This window comes from Hypanus sabinus, chromosome 2, assembly GCF_030144855.1.
Source record: "Hypanus sabinus isolate sHypSab1 chromosome 2, sHypSab1.hap1, whole genome shotgun sequence".
In the NCBI taxonomy this organism is placed as follows: Eukaryota; Metazoa; Chordata; class Chondrichthyes; order Myliobatiformes; family Dasyatidae; genus Hypanus; species Hypanus sabinus.
This window is the reverse complement of record NC_082707.1, coordinates 108,543,193-108,561,122: the sequence shown is the minus strand read 5'-3', so window position 1 is coordinate 108,561,122 and position 17,930 is coordinate 108,543,193. Positions and strand designations below refer to the sequence as shown.

Sequence of the window (17,930 nt, the reverse complement as noted above, 5' to 3'; positions counted from 1 at the left end):
CTCTGATCTTCAAGAGGACCAATTTTATCCCTTACTATCCTTTTGCTCTTAATATACCTGTAGAATCCTTCACCTTGACTGCGAAAGCTACCTCATGTCTTTTAGCCCTCCTGATTTCTTTCTTAATTGTTTTTTTTGCACTTTTTATACTCCTCAAGTACCTTATTTGCTCCCTGTTTCCTATACATGTCATACATCTCTCTCTTCTTCTTTATCAGAGTTCCAATATCCCTAGAGAACCAAGGTTCCTTATTCTTATTCACTTTGCCTTTAATCCTAACAGGAACCTACAAACTCTGCACTCTCAAAATTTCTCCTTTGAAGGCCTCCCACTTATCAATGACATCCTTGCCAGAGAACAATCTGTCCCAATCCACGCTTTTTAGATCCTTTCTCATTTCTTCAAATTTGGCCTTTTTCCAGTTTAGAACCTCAACCCGAGGACCAGATCTATCTTTATCCATGATCAAGTTGAAACTAATGTTGTTATGATCACTGGAACCAATGTGTTCCCCTACACACACTTCCGTCACCTGTCCTAACTCGTTTCCTAATAGAAGATCTAATATTGCATCCTCTCTAGTTGGTACCTCTATGGAGGTATGAACAGCTTGAACAGATTGTATGGAAAATATTAGCGTTTATTTGTGTCAGGGCAAAAACCTACCAATCTTTTATTCTCTTTTAACGGATGCTTTCCATCGATTTCTATAATATACTGTTTCGACCATAGCTGGAGTATCATATGCAGCTCACTGGAGAGGAGGCAGAACAATTCACTAGGAGGCTGAGTTTGTTTTCCTGGAACAGAGGTTGAGGTCTACCTGATACAAATATATAAAATTATGATGGGCTTAGAGTAAATAAAAATAAATAATAAACATTTGTCCATGAAGTATCTTTTTCTATGACAGGGTAGATGTTTGAGATGAGGAGATTTGGGGTTTTTTTTCACTGGGACGGTGGTTGGAATCTGGAATACATTTGTCTGAAGGGGAGTGGAGGTGAAGAGTGTCAAAGTTAAGCGTTACGTTGCATCTGGATGAACATGTGAGTTGCCAAGGCATAACAGGCTGTGGCCAAGTATGGTAAATGATATCAATATAGATGGGTACTTGATATTTGGCATGGTGTGCTGGGCTGGGCTGGAAGGCTTGTTTCTGTGCTCTGGATTTATTTTGGGTTCCAGAATATTTACATTTATTTGAATTTCAGCTGATTCATGGTCATATACTCAATCCTGTCCAGAGCAAGGGAGGCACTAAAGGTCTGAAGTTAAATATAAATGCAAAGTATAAGACTCTGTTCCTGGCAATTTAGTCTGAGCCAGGGAAATTTATGAACCAACAGTCATAGGATAATAGACTTGGAGAAGTTGAATTAATAATGAAGTGTCAATATGGATAAAGGTAAATTATTGAGGTTACACAGTTGTTGAAGGGGGTGTAGTTAATATTATTTGCTTGGATCTTGATAGTATTTGATCAATCTCACAGAGAAGGTGGTCTCATGGACTTGAGGCCCAATGAGTAAAAGGGTCACTGAAAATATATTGATTTAAATGCAGAAATTGATGTCATGATAAATGTTGGAGATATGAGATTGCAGATGCTGCAGTCTGGAGCAACACACAAAATTGCTGGAGGAATTCAGAGTTGTGCCCCATCGGTGGAAGGAATGTTAATGTTATCAGTCCACAGATGCCATTTAATCTGTTGAGTTCCCCAGCAGATTGTTTCTTGGTTTCCTTATATTTTATCTTGTACACAATATATAATAAAATTTAAATTTTAAATTCAGCTGACTATTCTTTATTTGCAGGTATAGTTAAAACTGAGGTTGTAGTTTTGGGTTTTTAGACATAGGTTTCCATGAGAGCACACACAGAAGTCAATGAAATGTAATGCAGCAGTAATGTGTATTGACAGAAAAATCAGGAGAGAGAATAACAAGCCCAAAATGCAGGAGAAACTCAGCAGGTCAGGCAGTGTTAATGGAGTAAGTGTAAATAAACAGTGTAAATAAACAGCCAGTGTTTCAGACCGAGACCCTTCATCTGGAGAATAAAGCAGTATCATTATAAAGGACTGGGAGGAACAGATGGACCCATGGTAAGTGTATGCAGGAATTGTTGCAGCACTGAGACAACAGTGAGAATAAAATGTGAGAAGAGATTTAAGAGGTACTAATGCTGTGCATTTGGAAGGAAGCAATTGTTCTATTTATCCATTTGTAGGTAATTTGAGGACTAGGTTATGAAGATTCAAAACCATGAGAAAGGTGTGAGGGAAAACTTTGAACAGGAAATTCTTGCAAATGACTGTGTTCTTGCAGATGGTCAACCTGAGCTTTCTGAAGGGAGTTGGAATGAACCTCTTTCTATGCCATTATGATGTACTGATTCCTGGCCCTTCAGGAAAACTTGTGACCTCCCTTTTGCCAATCAGAATTTCTCCCTGTGGGCAAAAACCGGCTGCATCTCATGTAAGCTGGCCTGTGGCCCCTCACCCATATTCCTCCTTCATCAACAAGACCAAAATTTATTGTGATTTCTGCAGATTAATTCCTGTTATACTTTTGTCTCTTGATTCCTAATCTGACCATTTTACCAATTTGGTTCCATTCTACAGCAGAGGCTAGCAATTAATGTGTGTGACCTCTGCCTTCTTGAGGTTTCAAGACTTGACATGCTGATTGGCTCCTAACTCAATAAGTCTCAGCCTTTAATGAGACATTCTCTGGGATCTTCAGTAATATAAGAATATACTAAAGTACTTGACTGGCATTCTGATCATTTTCTCCATGTTGAAGGTACAGTGAAATAAAATTTGTCTAGTGTGTCAAATGCGTTAGTCAAAAACAAATTTCCAGCTTCTTTGCAGCCGTGCTAAAACTTGCCTCATTATTGATCTTTTCTATCCGTATAAATAAAAGTAGGTGATAGTTGGGCAGTTAGTTTTTCACCCTGCTGATGCAATTAATGAATTTTAAAATCCAGAAGTCCGTGGGCTGTGGTTGCACTGATTGCTCAGAACCTGCTGACTTCCAGCTTTAAGTTAACAGGGAAAGCCCAGGTTGGAAAATGTTCCCAGGATTTGATAATTTAATTATTCAAATTAATTTGGTTTGACAGGTTCAACAGTGGCTGATTGCATTCCCCAGACCTTTGTGGTGGGATGGAACACAGCATAAGGAAGATGAGGAAACCTTTGGGAGAAGTCTCTTAATGACTTGCTTGCTAACCTGAGCTAGAGGGCTTCACTTCCTACTTCCATCACCAAATGACATTGGTCAGTCCCCATCTCAAGGAAACTGAACTGTTTCTCACTTGCAGTAATTGCATCACATTTAATCACTCCATCTCCTTTCTCTTGGCATTGACCTCTAATTGTAATATGCTCTGCAGCATTACTGTAGATCTAGGGCTCCCTTCTTTGTCATTTTGTTGACTTTTTTTTTGCTTATATGGAATATGGAATATGAATACATTTGTTGGCTCTTGATTTAAAAAAAAACAATCTCTGTAATGATTCCACTATTTTCACAAGCTGGATAGGGAGCCCTGTGTCTCTGACAATCTTCGAAGAAAAGGTTTGTAAGCACTGTATGAGGCTGTGGTCTGTGGAGGTGCACCATGGAAATGGGCCAACAGGAAACCTGGGAGATGCATTTATTCATGTTCCCCGCTATCAGGTGGTGAGTAATGTTCCTTACTCAGGTAATAGAAATGAGTCCTAATGTTTTAAAATTGCAATAAATCTAATTTAACCAAAGAGTGTATGGGGAGTGTGGAATTAAAATGGCTTTATTTCCCCAGTAGGAGAAAAACTGCCTGCCATGTTAGTGGTGTAACTCCTTGAGTGTCAGTGTTCTGAAACTTCCAGTTTTTAAAATATATTTTAGTTAAAGAATTGGGTGAGAAATCTTTGTGTGTTTAATGGTGTGATTTTTCCTGTTCTCTTTCAGTGCCTTAAATCTGTGGTGTTCCAGCTGTCCATGAAATCTGATCTTGTTCACTGCTGTTCTTGCTTGCTAATGTCTTCTTGTTTCTCATCAAGAGCACTGATTGAATGAAATGATTTGACTAAATTTTTACTTTTCTTTCCTTTTTAAGACCGGAAAGAAGGCAGTGAAGGCTGTACTCTGGGTATCAGCGGATGGACTGCGAGTAGTGGATGAGAAAACAAAGGTCAGTTTATTGTTTATTTTTGTCTGTTTCTTTTTGAATTCTACAGCCTCTGCACAGCATTGCTTTTCTTTCCAGTTTGAGATAACCTTCATTAACTCTTAATATCTTTAATTGCTTTTTAAATTTTAATTTCCAGATTGTTTAATGTGGAGGAAATTAAACAAAGCAAATTAGCCTTGTGTTTTCTGCAATGTGTTGCTCATTCTACCCACACCCCATGCCATCAATCATCTTTCATTCTGATTTAACTCAGCTGATTTCAGTTTGATTCAGTTCTACTTGAGGCTAAACCTTATGAGTATCTAGACAATTAGGAGTATTTAAGAAATAATTAAAATGTTTTTTTTAATATTTGGCTAAAACAAAACAAAAATTAATAAAAATATTAAACGTATTTTAGATAATCCTGCCTTTGCTTTTATTCTCCACCTTCCTGCAACCTCTTTTGAAATCAGTGGTTCAACTTTTAATTTTATTGCCATGAGTTTTTTTGAGGTCAACCATGGATTTTTTTTATCCTCACTGCCTACATGATACACAAGCCAGGGCAATATGATATGGAGAGTAAGCTGTTGTTGATGCAGCAGGCTCCCCCTCTTCATGCAGCTAATGAACTCAAAGGAATAGCAGTGACCAATACAGTTGGCACCAGCGGCATTGCAGGAGCTGCCAGTCAGTGTAGGGCTACCTTAGGGACTCCAGCTCTGGATCTTTCCTCTGGGTTTACTCCCAAAGTCTTCCCAATGAGAGGATATAGCCGCAAGGCAGTGGAGGTTTAAAATCAAAGTTTTTCTTCTCTTAGATGATTTACCAACCACAGCTGATGATCCCCTTCTGGCTGATGTGACTGGTTTTAAAGTGCCAGTAACCTGCCTTTGCCCCTTTTCCTGTCAATAGAAATTGTTAAGCCACTCATGAAAGCTAGGACCTGGACTTGGTTGTCAGAGGCTATTTGAGATGTACTCCATTAGGAGCATTTAACAGGTAGTGGGAGCAAATCCCCACTATTTTTCCCCGGCTATAAAACCTTAAGGAACCTTGTTGTCATAAGCATACATAAACAGTATAAACGCCATGAAAATCTGCCTTCTGTGGCAATTGAACAGTACATTATAAAAAGAGGATAAACATAACAAGTTATAATAACTACCACAAATGCAAAATAAACATAATGACACAAGTGTAATTCTAGTGTTCCATGCCATGTCTAACCAATGTAGGATTCTTGAGTGGATTTCCTAGCATGAATGCTGGTGAACCACAGCAAAATGTTTTTTTGCTTCTGAACTCCATGAGGAATCTAGCAGTAGGCCACAGCTCATAAATGATGAGCTGGAGTGTTTTGATTTGGGGCACTACAAGTAATGAGACTGCGTTATAAGTACATTTTGATGATCCATTGATCAGAGAGTAAAAATTGTTTTACATAAAAAATGTGGTGAACTTCTGCCTTTGATTCAATTTAAACCTGAAAATGTAGTTTGCTTTACTGATAGTTTATAAACTAATGCCACTAATGGAACCAAGTCCAGAAATGATTAGTTTCATTTCTCTTATAATAATTATATTAAGTAACTTGACTTTCCTTTCTGTCTCCTGGTCATGAGGCTTACACTATTGAGTATTGGCAGAAAAATTGTGGATGATTTCTTTCATTCATAGACTTCTCACTATGGCATTCTTTCAGCATACTTTTGAAATAGCTATAGCACCTATCTTTAACAATTCTATATTTGTCCCGACTTGTTCATACTGTTACTTCATCACAACTGTATCACCAAGGGAAAGGGTGTGTGAAATTATGATTCTTGAACACTGGGTAGATGACAATGCAAATTCATACATGAAAATCAGAGTAACTACAGATACCAGTAAGCTAACATTTAAAAATAAACAGTGTTGGAACTATTCAGCTTTGCAGGCTGTGGGTCCTGATGGAGGACCTCTAACTTCAAACTGTAACTCTGTCACTCTCTTAGTCCTTTACCACCTTGTTCAAAATCTTTTGTTGTACAGGTGATAATGTTCAGCTGGCTGCAAAGGTGATCCTTCCAAGCCTTTGTTTGTATGCTGTATTTTAATTCTCTCCTCTTAATTCTCTCTACCAGCACAACCTCTTTCGTATTAAATGTTATTTTCTCCTGTTCCAGCAAAAATATATGGCTTCCTATGTCTTACTTGGTTTTCTAAAAGAGTTAGCAAAGCAGTCACTTTTCAGAACAGTAATATCAACTGCCCCTTGTCTCTTGAATCTTTTCTATTTCTAATGAGAACTAGACTTGTCAGTGGTCTCCTGTCTATCTCAGCATTCTGATTGCTAACAGTTGGATACTTGTATCAGCCATTCCGTCCCTCTCTCAATGTCTCTATCCCTATCCACAGCATCTTTTTGTGTGATGTTATGGAGGGCTCATCATCTGAGACTATGTGGCTGGAACTCAAAAGTAAGAAAAGTACAATGAATTTGAGGGGAATATGCTATACATGCCCCCCCCTCCACTAACCACACACTCTTACACACACTCACACTCTCTCACACCCTCCTCCTCCTCCTCCCCAGTTGGGACATGGAGAAACAGGTACATAGGCAGATGAGAGAATGGTGTGAAAACAACAGTGTTGTTGTAGATTACTTCAGCTGAATAAAAACTGGTACCTAATACTTATGAGTCGAAATCAAGAGGCATGTAGATGGGGCGGAATTTGTCAGAGGGGCTTCTTCAATCAATATTTACTTGATTTATAGACTTCAGGAGAGGGAAACTAGAAGTCCATGTGCTAGTCGGAGGATCAGCAACTTTAAATTCTTAGTTGTTACTATTTCAGAAGGCCTGTCCTGGGCCCAGCAATAAGTGCAATTATGAAGAAAATTACTCTACTTCCTTAGGAGTTTATGGAGATTCAGCATGACATCTAAAACTTTGACAAACTTCCTTAGATGTATAGAGGAGAGTATGTTGACTGGCTGTGTCACAGCCTGCTATGGAAACACCAATGCCCTTGAATGAAAATCTGACAAAAGGAATGGATTCTGCCTAGTCCATCATGGATAAAGCCCTCCCTATCATTGAGCATATCTACATGAAATATTGTCATAGGAAATCACTATCCATTATCAGGATTCTCCACCATGCAGGACATGCTGTCTTCTTACTGTTGCCATCAGAGCCTCAGGACTCGCACCACCAGGTTTAGGAACAGTTATTACACCTCAACCATCAGGCTTTGAACAAAAGCGGCTTAATGTCACTAGCCCCAATATTGAAATGTTTCCACCAATTGACTCACTTTCAAGGATTCTTCATCACAAGTTCTCAATCGTTATTGCTATTAATTTATATGTGAAATTACAGTTTGTTGTCTTCTGCACTCTGGACTTTCATTGATCCTGTTATGGTTACTATTCTGTAGATAGTATGCCCGCAAGAAAAATTAATCTTCGGGTAGTATGTATTTTGATAATAAAATTTACTTTGTACTTTGAATATGTAGATAATTAAACAAGAGGAGGGCTCTGGTGTTGGGTCATGACTCTAACCAGGTGACTAACCTTTCAGTGGGACACTGCCTGAATGATCACAACTCAAGTTTTAAGATGAACACAGATGAGCATAAGTATAGACATTGCAAGAGAGTAATAAATTTGAGCAAGGAAAATTATGAGAGTATTAGAAACTAAGGAAAGTTACCTGTAAGGAGTTTGTATGTTCTCCCCTTAACGGCGTGGGTTTCCTCCAGGTGCCCCAGTTTCCTTCTATGTTCCCAAGACATACCAGTTGGTAGATTAAATTTGGGGGATTGCTGGGTTGCACTCTCAAAGGGCTGGAAGGGCCTGTTCACCGCTGCACTTCAATAAATAAATAAACCGAGAAAATTTGTTTTTGGGAAATTCCACAACTAACATGTGGAGGGTGCTTAAAGACAATCAGCATGAAGTACAGAACTTTCGTTCCAGTAACAAGGAAGGACAAAATGACCAGATAAAGGAGATTTGGAACCTGACAGAGCTGGTGAATTTAGAAACATAAAAACATTTTAAACCTACAACACAATACAGGCCCTTTGATCCACATAGCTGTGCCAAACACGTACGTACTTTAGGAATTACCTAGCATTACCCATAGCCCTCTATTTTTCTAAGCTCCATGTACCTATCATATCTGTCTCCACCACCATCACCAGAAGCCCATTCCACACACTCGCCACACACTTTGTTTAAAAAAAAACTTACCTCTGACATCTCCTCTGTACCTACTTCCAAGCACCTTAAAACTGTGTCCCCTCATGCAAGCCATTTCAGACATGGGAAAAGGCCTCTGACTATCCACACGATCAATGCCAGTCATCATCTTATACACCTCTCAGGTCACCTCTTATTCTCTGTCGCTCCAAGAAGAAATGGCTGAGTTTTGAAAAAAGACAGATTTAAGCAGCGGGACACACCAAATGCTGGTGGAATACAGCAGACCAGGCAGCATCTATAGGAAGAAGCACTGTCAACGTTTCGGGCTGAGACCCTTCGTCAGGACTAACAAAGAAAAGATAGAGATTTGAAAGTGGGGGGGGGGAATACGAAATGATAAGAGAAGACAAGTGGGGGTGGGGTGAAGATAAGAGCCGGAAAGGTGATTGGCAAAAGGGATACAGAGCTGGAGAAGGAAAAGGATCATGGGACGGGAGGCCTAGGGAGAAAGAAAGGGGGAGGGGAGCACCAGAGGGAGATGGAGAACAGGCAAAGAGTGATGGGCAGAGAGAGAAAAAAAAGGAAGGGGGGAATAAATCAGGGATGGGGTTAGAAGGGGAGGAGGGGCATTAACAGAAGTTAGAGAAATCAGTGTTCATGTGATCAGGTTGGAGGCTACCCAGATGGAATATAAGGTGTTGTTCCTCCAACCTGAGTGTGGCTTCATCTTGACAGTAGAGGAGGCCATGGATAGACATATCAGAATGGGAATGGGACATGGAATTAAAATGTGTGGCCACTGGGAGATCCTGCTTTCTCTGGCGGACAGAGCATAGGTGTTCAGCAAAACAGTCTCCCAGTCTGCGTCGGGTCTCACCAATATATAAAAGGCCGCACCGGGAGCACCGGACACAGTATACCACACCAGCTGACTCACAGGTGAAGTGTCGCCTCAGCTGGAAGGACTGTGTGGGGCCCTGAATGGTGGTGAGGGAGGAAGTGTAAGGGGAAGTGTAGCACCTGTTCCGCTTACAAGGATAAGTGCCAGGAGGGAGATCGGTGGGAAGGGATGGGGGGGGGGGGAATAATGGACAAGGGATCCCTGCGGAAAGCAGAAAGGCGGGAGAGAAAGATGTGCTTGGTAGTGGGATCCTGTTGGAGGTGGCGGAAGTTATGGAGAATTATATGTTGGACCTGGAGACTGGTGGGGTGGTAGGTGAGGACAAGGGGAACCCCATCCCGAGTGGGGTGGCAGGCGGATGGGGTGAGAGCAGATGTGCGTGAAATGGGAGTGATGAGTTTGAGAATCGCATCAAGAGGCAGAGAGGGAAGAGGTAAAAGAAGCTTGGAGAGAAGCTGTTTTTTGTAACTGATTGCAGCAAAGAGGCTAGACTGCGCAAGTGTGTGACATAGCGTGCCAAAGGTTTAAAAAGGAGAGGAAGTTTTCAACGGTTATTTAAATCGCAGCAAGAGGCGGAGAGAGACGAGGTAAAAGAAGCTCGGAGAGAAGCTGTTTTTTTAACTGATCGCGACAAAGAGGCTAGACTGCGCAGGCGTGTGACATAGCGCACCAAAGGTTTAAAAAGAAAGACCGCCATATACAGCGGCCATCGTCGGACTGGACTGAGGCAGAGTGGGACAGCTTTGGCGAGGACAGGTAGAGACAAGATTTGAATGGGGCAGGACTGCGCAAGCACGTGAAAGTCGGCCTCTGAGATCAGCCGGGGAATTTAAAAAGTGAGCAGAGGCTGAGTACGAGCTTCACTCCAGGTGAGGTCAGGCCGGGTAAGCTCCTTTAATAAATCTAATTAGATTAGGAGTAGGTAATCGAGGCAGCAGTTAGGGCAGTTGAGTGCTCCATTTTCAGTATGTGGGAAGTCAGGGCGAGCACTGTTGTCCTGATGACTACACCTGCAAAAGGTGCATCCAGCTGCAGCTCCTGGCAAACCGTGTTAGGGAGCTGGAACTGGATGAACTTCGGATCATTCGGGAGGCAGAGGCAGAAATAGACAGGAGTTTCAAGGAGGTAGTCACCTCTAGGAGTCAGGAGACAGATAGTTGGGTGACTGCCAGGAGAGGGAAGGGGAATAGACAGGAAGAGCAGAGCACCCCTGTGGCCGTTCCCATCAACAATAAGTATACCGTTTTGGATACTGTTGGTGGAGACGACCTACCAGGGACAAGTTGCAGTGGTTGTGTCTCTGGCACCAAGACTGGACCCTCAGCTCAGAAGGGAAGGTGGGAAAAGAGGAGAGCAGTAGTGATAGGGGATTCGATAGTTAGGGGGACAGATAGGAGGTTCTGTGGAAGAGATCGAGAATCCCGAATGGTCTGTTGTCTCCCTGGTGCCAGGGTCTGCGATATCTCGGATCGAATTCTCAGTATTCTCAAGAGGGAGGGTGAGCAGCCAGATGTCGTGGTCCATGTAGGGACTAATGACGTGGGTAAGAAGAGTGAGGAGGTCCTGAAAGGTGAGTTTAGGGAGCTAGGTGCCAAGTTAAAGGACAGGACCTCCAGGATAGCAATCTCAGGATTGCTACCAGTGCGATGTGCACGTTAGAAATAGTAAGATAGTGCAGATCAACATGTGGCTGAAGACATGGTGCAGGAGGGAGGGCTTCAGATTTATAGATAATTGGGCAGTTTTCCAGGGAAGATGGGACCTGTTCTGGTGGGACGGTTTACATCTGAACTGGAGGGGGACAAATATTCTTGCAGGTAGGTTTGCTAGAGAGGCTCCCGTGGATTTAAAATAGATATGAGGGGGGAGGGGAACCTGAGTGCAGGAACAGGTGTATGGGAGAAGGAAGAAGAAAAAGACAGTAAAGTTCTTTGGACTGTTAGAGATAAACAGAGAGGAAGAGGTGGAGAATTTCTTAAATGCATTTATTTTAATGCTAGGAGCATTGTAAGAAAGGTGGATGAGCTTAGAGCATGGATTGATACCTGGAAATATGATGTTGTAGCTATTAGTGAAACATGGTTGCAGGAGGAGTGTGATTGGCAACTAAATATTCCTGGATTTTTTTGCTTCAGGTGTGATAGAATCAAAGGGACAAGAGGGGGAGGTGTTGTATTGCTTGTCAGTGAAAATATTACAGTGGTGCTCTGGCAGGATAGATTAGAGGGCTCGTCTAGGGAGACTATTTGGGTGGAATTGAGGAAGGTGTAGTAACACTAATAGGGGTGTATTATAGACCACCTAATGGGAAGTGAGAATTGGAAGAGCAAATTTACAAGGAGATAGCAGATATTTGTAGTAAGCTCAGGTTTGTGATTGTGGGAGATTTTAATTTTTCACACACAGACTGGAAAGCCCATACTGTAAAAAGGATGAATGGTTTGGAGTTTGTAAAATGTGTGCAGGATAGTTTTTTGCAGCAATACATAGAGGAACCAACTAGAGAAGGGGCAGTGTTGGATCTTCTGTTAGGGAATGAAATAGGTCAGGTGACGGAGGTATGTGTTGGGGAGCACTTTGGGTCCAGTGATCACAATGCCATTAGTTTCAATATAATTATGGAGAAGGATAGGACTGGACCCAGGGTTGAGATTTTTGATTGGTGAAAGGCTAACTTTGAGGATATGCGAAAGGATTTAGAAGGAGTAGATTGGGACAGTTTGTTTTATGGGAAGGATGTAATAGGGAAATGGCAGTCATTTAAAAAGGTGAAATTTTGAGGGTACAGAATCTTTATGTTCCTGTTAGGTTGAAAAGAAAGGTTAAAAGTTCGAGAGAGAGCCATGGTTTTCAAGGGATATTGGAAACTTGGTTAGGAAAAAGAGAGATATCTACAATAAATATAGGCAGCATGGAGTAAATGAGATGCTCAAGGAATATAAAGAATATAAGAAGTATCTTAAGAAAGAAACTAGAAAAGCAGCAAAAGGATAGTGAGGGGTAAAATTGGTCCCTTAGAGAATCAGCGTGGACAGCTATGTGTGGAGCCAAAAGAGATGGGGGAGATTTTGAACAATTTCCTTTCATCAGTATTCACTAAGGAGAAGGATATTGAATTGTGTAAGGTAAGGAAAACGAATAGGGAAGTTATGGAAAATATGACGATTAAAGAAGAGGAAGTATTGGCACTTTTCAGGAATATAAAAGTGGATAAATCTTCCGGTCCTGACAGGATATTCCCTTGGTGACAGGATATTCCCTTGAATATCTTGAGGGAGGTTAGTGTAAAAATAGCAGGAGCTCTGACAGAAGTATTTCCAATGTCATTAAAAACGTGGATGGTGCTGGAGGATTGGCATATTGCTCATGTGGTTCCATTGCTTAAAAAGGGTTCTAAGAGTAAACCTCGCAATTATAGGCCTGTCAGTTTGACGTCAGTGGTGGGTAAATTAATGGGAAGTATTCTTAGAGATTGTATATATAATTATCTGGATATACAGGGTGTGATTAGGAACAGTCAGCATGGATTTGTGCGTGGGAGGTCATGTTTGACAAATCTTACTGAATTTTTTTAAGAGGTTACGAGGGAAGTTGATGAGGGTAAAGCAGTGGATGTTGTCTGTATGGACTTCAGTAAGGCCTTTGACAAGGTTACGCATGGAAGGTTAGTTAAGAAGGTTCAATCGTTAGGTATTAATATTGAAGTAGTAAAATGGATTCAACAGTGGCTGGATGGGAGATGCCAGAGAATAGTGGTGGATAACTGTTGGTCAGGTTGGAGGCCGGTGACTAGTGGTGTGCCTCAGGGATCTGTACTGGGTCCAATGTTGTTTATCATATACATTAATGATCTGGATGATGGGGTGGTAAATTGGATTATTAAGTATGCAGATGATACTAAGATAGGTGGCGTTGTGGATAATGAAGTGGGTTTTCAAAGCTTGCAGAGAGATTTAGGCCAGTTAGAAGAATGAGCTGAAAGATGGCAGATGGAGTTTAATGCTGATAAGTGTGAGGTGCTACATTTTGGTAGGACTAATGTAAATAGGACATACATGGTAAATGGTAGGGCATTAAGGGATGCAGTGGAACAGAGTGATCTAGGAATAATGGTGCATAGTTCCCTGAAGGTGGAATCTCATGTGGATAGGGTGGTGAAGAAAGCTTTTGGTATGTTGGCCTTTATAAATCAGAGCATTGAGTATAGGAGTTGGGATGTAATGTTAAAATTGTACAAGGCATTGGTAAGCCGAATCTGGAGTATTGTGTACAGTTCTGGTCACCGAATTATAGGAAAGATGTCAACAAAATAGAGAGAGTACAGAGAAGATTTACTAGAATGTTACCTGGGTTCCAGCACCTAAGTTACAGGGAAAGATTGAACAAGTTAGGTCTTTATTCTTTGGAGCGTAGAAGGTTGAGGGGGGACACCTTTCCCAGTGTGTTACATTCTCCCCCCACCAGAATTGAGTCATGTCCTCATGACTTTGAGATAATTTGCCATCCCTACTTGCAAAGCACAAAGTCCAACCCTGGTGCAAAATGCAGTGACATGGCTACCCACAAAGGTAGGAGCAACACTGTTCTCTGGGTGCTACATACGCCAGCCCCTCTGGTGGTCTCCTCTTTCAATATTTTTATTAGTTTCTGCATAAAGGAATACAGAGTACAAGAAGATATATATTGTAAGTCAAAAGAAAAAAATAAAATAGTACCAAATACATTATATTACACAGTTACACTCACAAAACCCTCTATTCATAAAAATTAAATTAAATCGTAATATTGAATTAATAATTTTGTTATTCGGAAAAATAAATCTAAACCCACTACCAAAGTCAGAGCTGTTAGGAAAAGCAAGAAAAAAGGGAAAGGAAAACCCTTATCATATAATAAAATTCATTATTAGCCACCCACCATCTGTACTTTTACAACAAATCAAAGGTTTTGAAAATAACTCATAAATGGTCCCCACACTGTATAAAAGTCTAGGCTAGATTCAAAAACAACATCGGGTCTTCTCTAAATTTAAGCATGGCATAACCATTGAGCATGAGTAGCGGAACAGCATCCTTCCATTTAAGCAAGAGCGCCCTCCTAGGTGTAAGAGAAATAATAGCCAAAATATGCAAATCGGGTGTCTCCAAAATAAGGTCTTTTTTCCTCCGACAATACCAAATAATCCGGTCAAAGGGTTAGGTTTAAGATTTACCTTGAAAAGTACGGAGAAAGTTTGGAATAGTTCCTTCCAGTATCTTCCAAGGATCAAACATGTCCACACCATGTAAATTAATGAAGCTTCTCCATTATTACATCTATCACAGAAAGGGGATATATCCAAATAAAAACGAGATAGCTTATCTTTAGACGTGAGCCCTATGAACACTTTAAATTGTAAAAGGGAATGACGGGCACTTGACAATGAAGTTGTTAACCAATTTAAAAATTTCATTCCAAGTTTCCTCAGAAATTTAAGTCTGTAAATCTTGTTCCCAAAGATTTTAAATTTTGTCTATAGGTACATTTCTCATTCCTAGCAACATACCATAAATATTGGATATTGAACTATTATGAAAAGGTTCCAAATTAAAAATTACATCTAATAAATCCTTATCGGAACTTTTAGGAAATGTATATAGTTGAGAATGCAGGAAGTCTCTAATTTGTAAATAACGAAAAAAATGAGTTTTGAGTAAACTATATTTAGCTGACATCTGCTCAAACAAAAGAAGACCTCCTCCAACAAACAAATCATGGAAGTATTTAATACTCATCCCATTCTTTAAAAACTGAATCAGTCATCGAAGGTTTAAAAAAATAGTTAAAACAAATGGGACTAGACCGGGGGTCGGCAACCCGCGGCTCCGGAGCCACATGTGGCTCTTTTACGTCTGTGCTGCGGCTCCCTGTTGCTTTGGGAAATAATTGGTTGTGGCGACCCTTTTCCTGGCACATCCGAACCGACTCACAATAAGATAGCCTACGGGGGTTTGCGAGCACAGAGCTTTGGAGCCTCTGCGCCATTGGGGGGGGGGCAGGTTGAGGGAGGCTTAAAAGTGAGGCTGAAGATTTCGAATAAAGTTTTTTCCTTCGACTGCAGTTACCGACTCCGTGTCGTAATTTTAGCGCTGCGTGTAGCACACCGCTACATGGTCAGTATTTAATTAAAATGTATTTTATGTTAGTTTGTTAGTTTTTGAAATGTAAATCTAAATTTGAAGATTATGGTGATCTTGTACAATCTAAATAAGACGTTGTGGCGACCCATTTCCTGACACATCCGAACCGGCTCACAATTAGCCAGCGTTCAGGCTAAGGGAGATAGCCTACGGGGGTTTGTGAGTACGTGTCTTTTGCAGCATCCGCGCCCATGGGGGGCGGGTTGAGGGAGGCTTAAAAGCAAGGCTGTTTAGTTCGAATAAAGCTATCTTTGACTGCAGTTTACTGACTGCGTGTAGCAACCGCTACAACGTGTTTTTATCGCTGGCTGTCCAGAGGGGAGGTGCTGAAACGCTTTGTCGCGCGTCTGGAAGAAGTGAAAACTTCCCTGGGCAGCAAAGGGCTCAGCTTTCCTGAGCTGGAACAGCCAGAGTGGCTGGAAAAGCTACACTTCATGGTAGACATGACAGCGCACCTGAACACGCTGAACACAGCTCTTCAACGGGGTAAGGATGTACAGCCCTGCACATGTTGGAGGATGTTTTGGCATTCGAGCGCAAGTTGACGTTGCTTGCCAGAGATTTACAGAAAGGCACATTGTCTCACTTCCCCAATTTGAGAGAGTTCAAACAATGTCACGACATGATAAATTCGGAGTATTTACATTCTGCAATCATCGCAATGCAAACATCGTTTGGGAAACGCTTCTGTGAGTTCAGAGAGGGAAAAAACACATTATCCTTCCCGGTCACTCCCCTAAGCATCGATCCATCCCTACTGAATACGACTGCATTGTCAGGTGTGAGTCAACCTGAACAAGTATGATAAATATTTTAATTGCGTATTATTTTACGTATATTCATATGTTTTCATTGTTCAGTGAAATAGTCCTTTTATTTTTCAGGTTGACAGCTGGCTGAGGTTATTTTTGGTTTGCTGCTGGCGGCAAATTTAAGTTTGGCGTTTTTCATAAATACAAGAAGGACTCAAATAGACGTTGAGTATTTTACTTAAAAGTAACCTTCAACCCAACGTCTTTTTTTCGGAGTTCAAAATGTTTTTGTTGCATGCAGAAATGTAATTTCGTTTTCTCTGCAGGAGTTCATCAATTTCATAAATGCAACACATTATAGTTTGTTTATACATAGCATAAAGGCAAAACAAAACGTTGTATGCAGTGTTATTTCATTTTAAATGTCAAACGGGTTTTGCGGCTCCCAGTGTTTTCTTTTCTGTGGGAAACGGGTCCAAGTGGCTCTTTCAGTGGTAAAGGTTGCTGACCCCTGGACTAGACAAAGAAATCTCAATAGCTGAAAGAATTTCCTAAATTGTACCCAGATCCTCAAAGTACAAATACAAATACTTTATTGTCACCAAACAATTGACTAGAGTGTACAATCATCACAGTGATATTTGTTTCTGCGCTTTGTGCTCCCTGAAGTACAAATCGATGTAAATATAATAAAAATTCAAATTATAAATCATAATTAGAAAATAGAAAAGGGAAAGTAAGGTAGTGCAAGTCAGGTCTGGATATTTGGAAGGTACGGCCCAGATCCGGGTCAGGATCTGTTCAGCAGTCTTATCACAGTTGGAAAGAAGCTGTTCCCAAATCTGGCCGTACGTATCTTCATGCTCCTGAACCTTCTCCCAGAAGGAAGTGGAAAAAAAGTATGTTTAACTACCAAATTTTCAGTTAGTTTACTTAAAGGTAAAGGGAGTTGGGATCCAAGAAGAGAAATAATAGAAAATTTATTGACAGTTAGCTTCTAAAGAAACCCATTTCGGACAGTCCTCACGGTTAATATAGTATGTCCAAAATGTAAGATTTTGTATATTGACTGCCCAATCATAAAACCTAAAATTTGGTAAAGCTAAACCCCCATTCTTGTTAGGTTTTTGAAAATGAACTTTATTTAGTCAAGAATGTTTGTTTTTCCATATATAAGAAGATGTAATAGAATCAAGAGAATCAAAAAAAAGATTTAGGAATAAAAACAGGTAATGCCTGAAAAAGGTATATAAGTTTAGGTAAAATGTTCATTTTAATAGAGTTGATTTGGCCAATCAAGGATAACGAAAAAGGTGACCAGCTTTGATATTGTCCTTTTAACAAAATTGAGTAAGAAAATTTTCATTAAATAGTTGTTTATAATTCTTGGTCATTTTTACACCCAAAGAGGTAAATTGATCTTTTTTGCAATTTTAGAAGGAAGTTTGGTATTAATTGATGACAAATTATTCAAAGGAAAAAGTTCACTCTTATGGAAATTCAGTTTTGTATCCTGAAACAAGAAAGCAGAGAAAGCACAGGAGGTAGTGAAGTCTTGACATTAGAAACAAAAAGCAATAGGTTATCAACATAAAGCGAAACTTTATGAATAGTCCCTCTCCTTAGAATACCAGTAATATCGTTAGATTCTCGAAAAGCAATGACTAAGGGTTCGAAGGCCAAGTCAAAGAGTCTAGTTCCACATTGAAGTTTAAAAGGTTTGGAA

At 40.4% G+C, this 17,930-nt stretch overlaps 1 protein-coding gene across 8 annotated transcripts in view; it reads left to right on the top strand.

Annotated features, from left to right (window-relative positions):
* The window catches only part of numb (NUMB endocytic adaptor protein), a 279,062-nt gene that overhangs the window by 166,580 nt on the left and 94,552 nt on the right, over positions 1 to 17,930 (top strand). For all 8 annotated transcript variants that reach the window (XM_059951811.1, XM_059951802.1, XM_059951794.1 and 5 more), the window contains one exon: positions 4,115 to 4,189. In XM_059951811.1, coding sequence (XP_059807794.1) covers positions 4,115 to 4,189 — 75 coding nt within the window. The remainder of the gene's footprint in view (positions 1 to 4,114; positions 4,190 to 17,930) is intronic.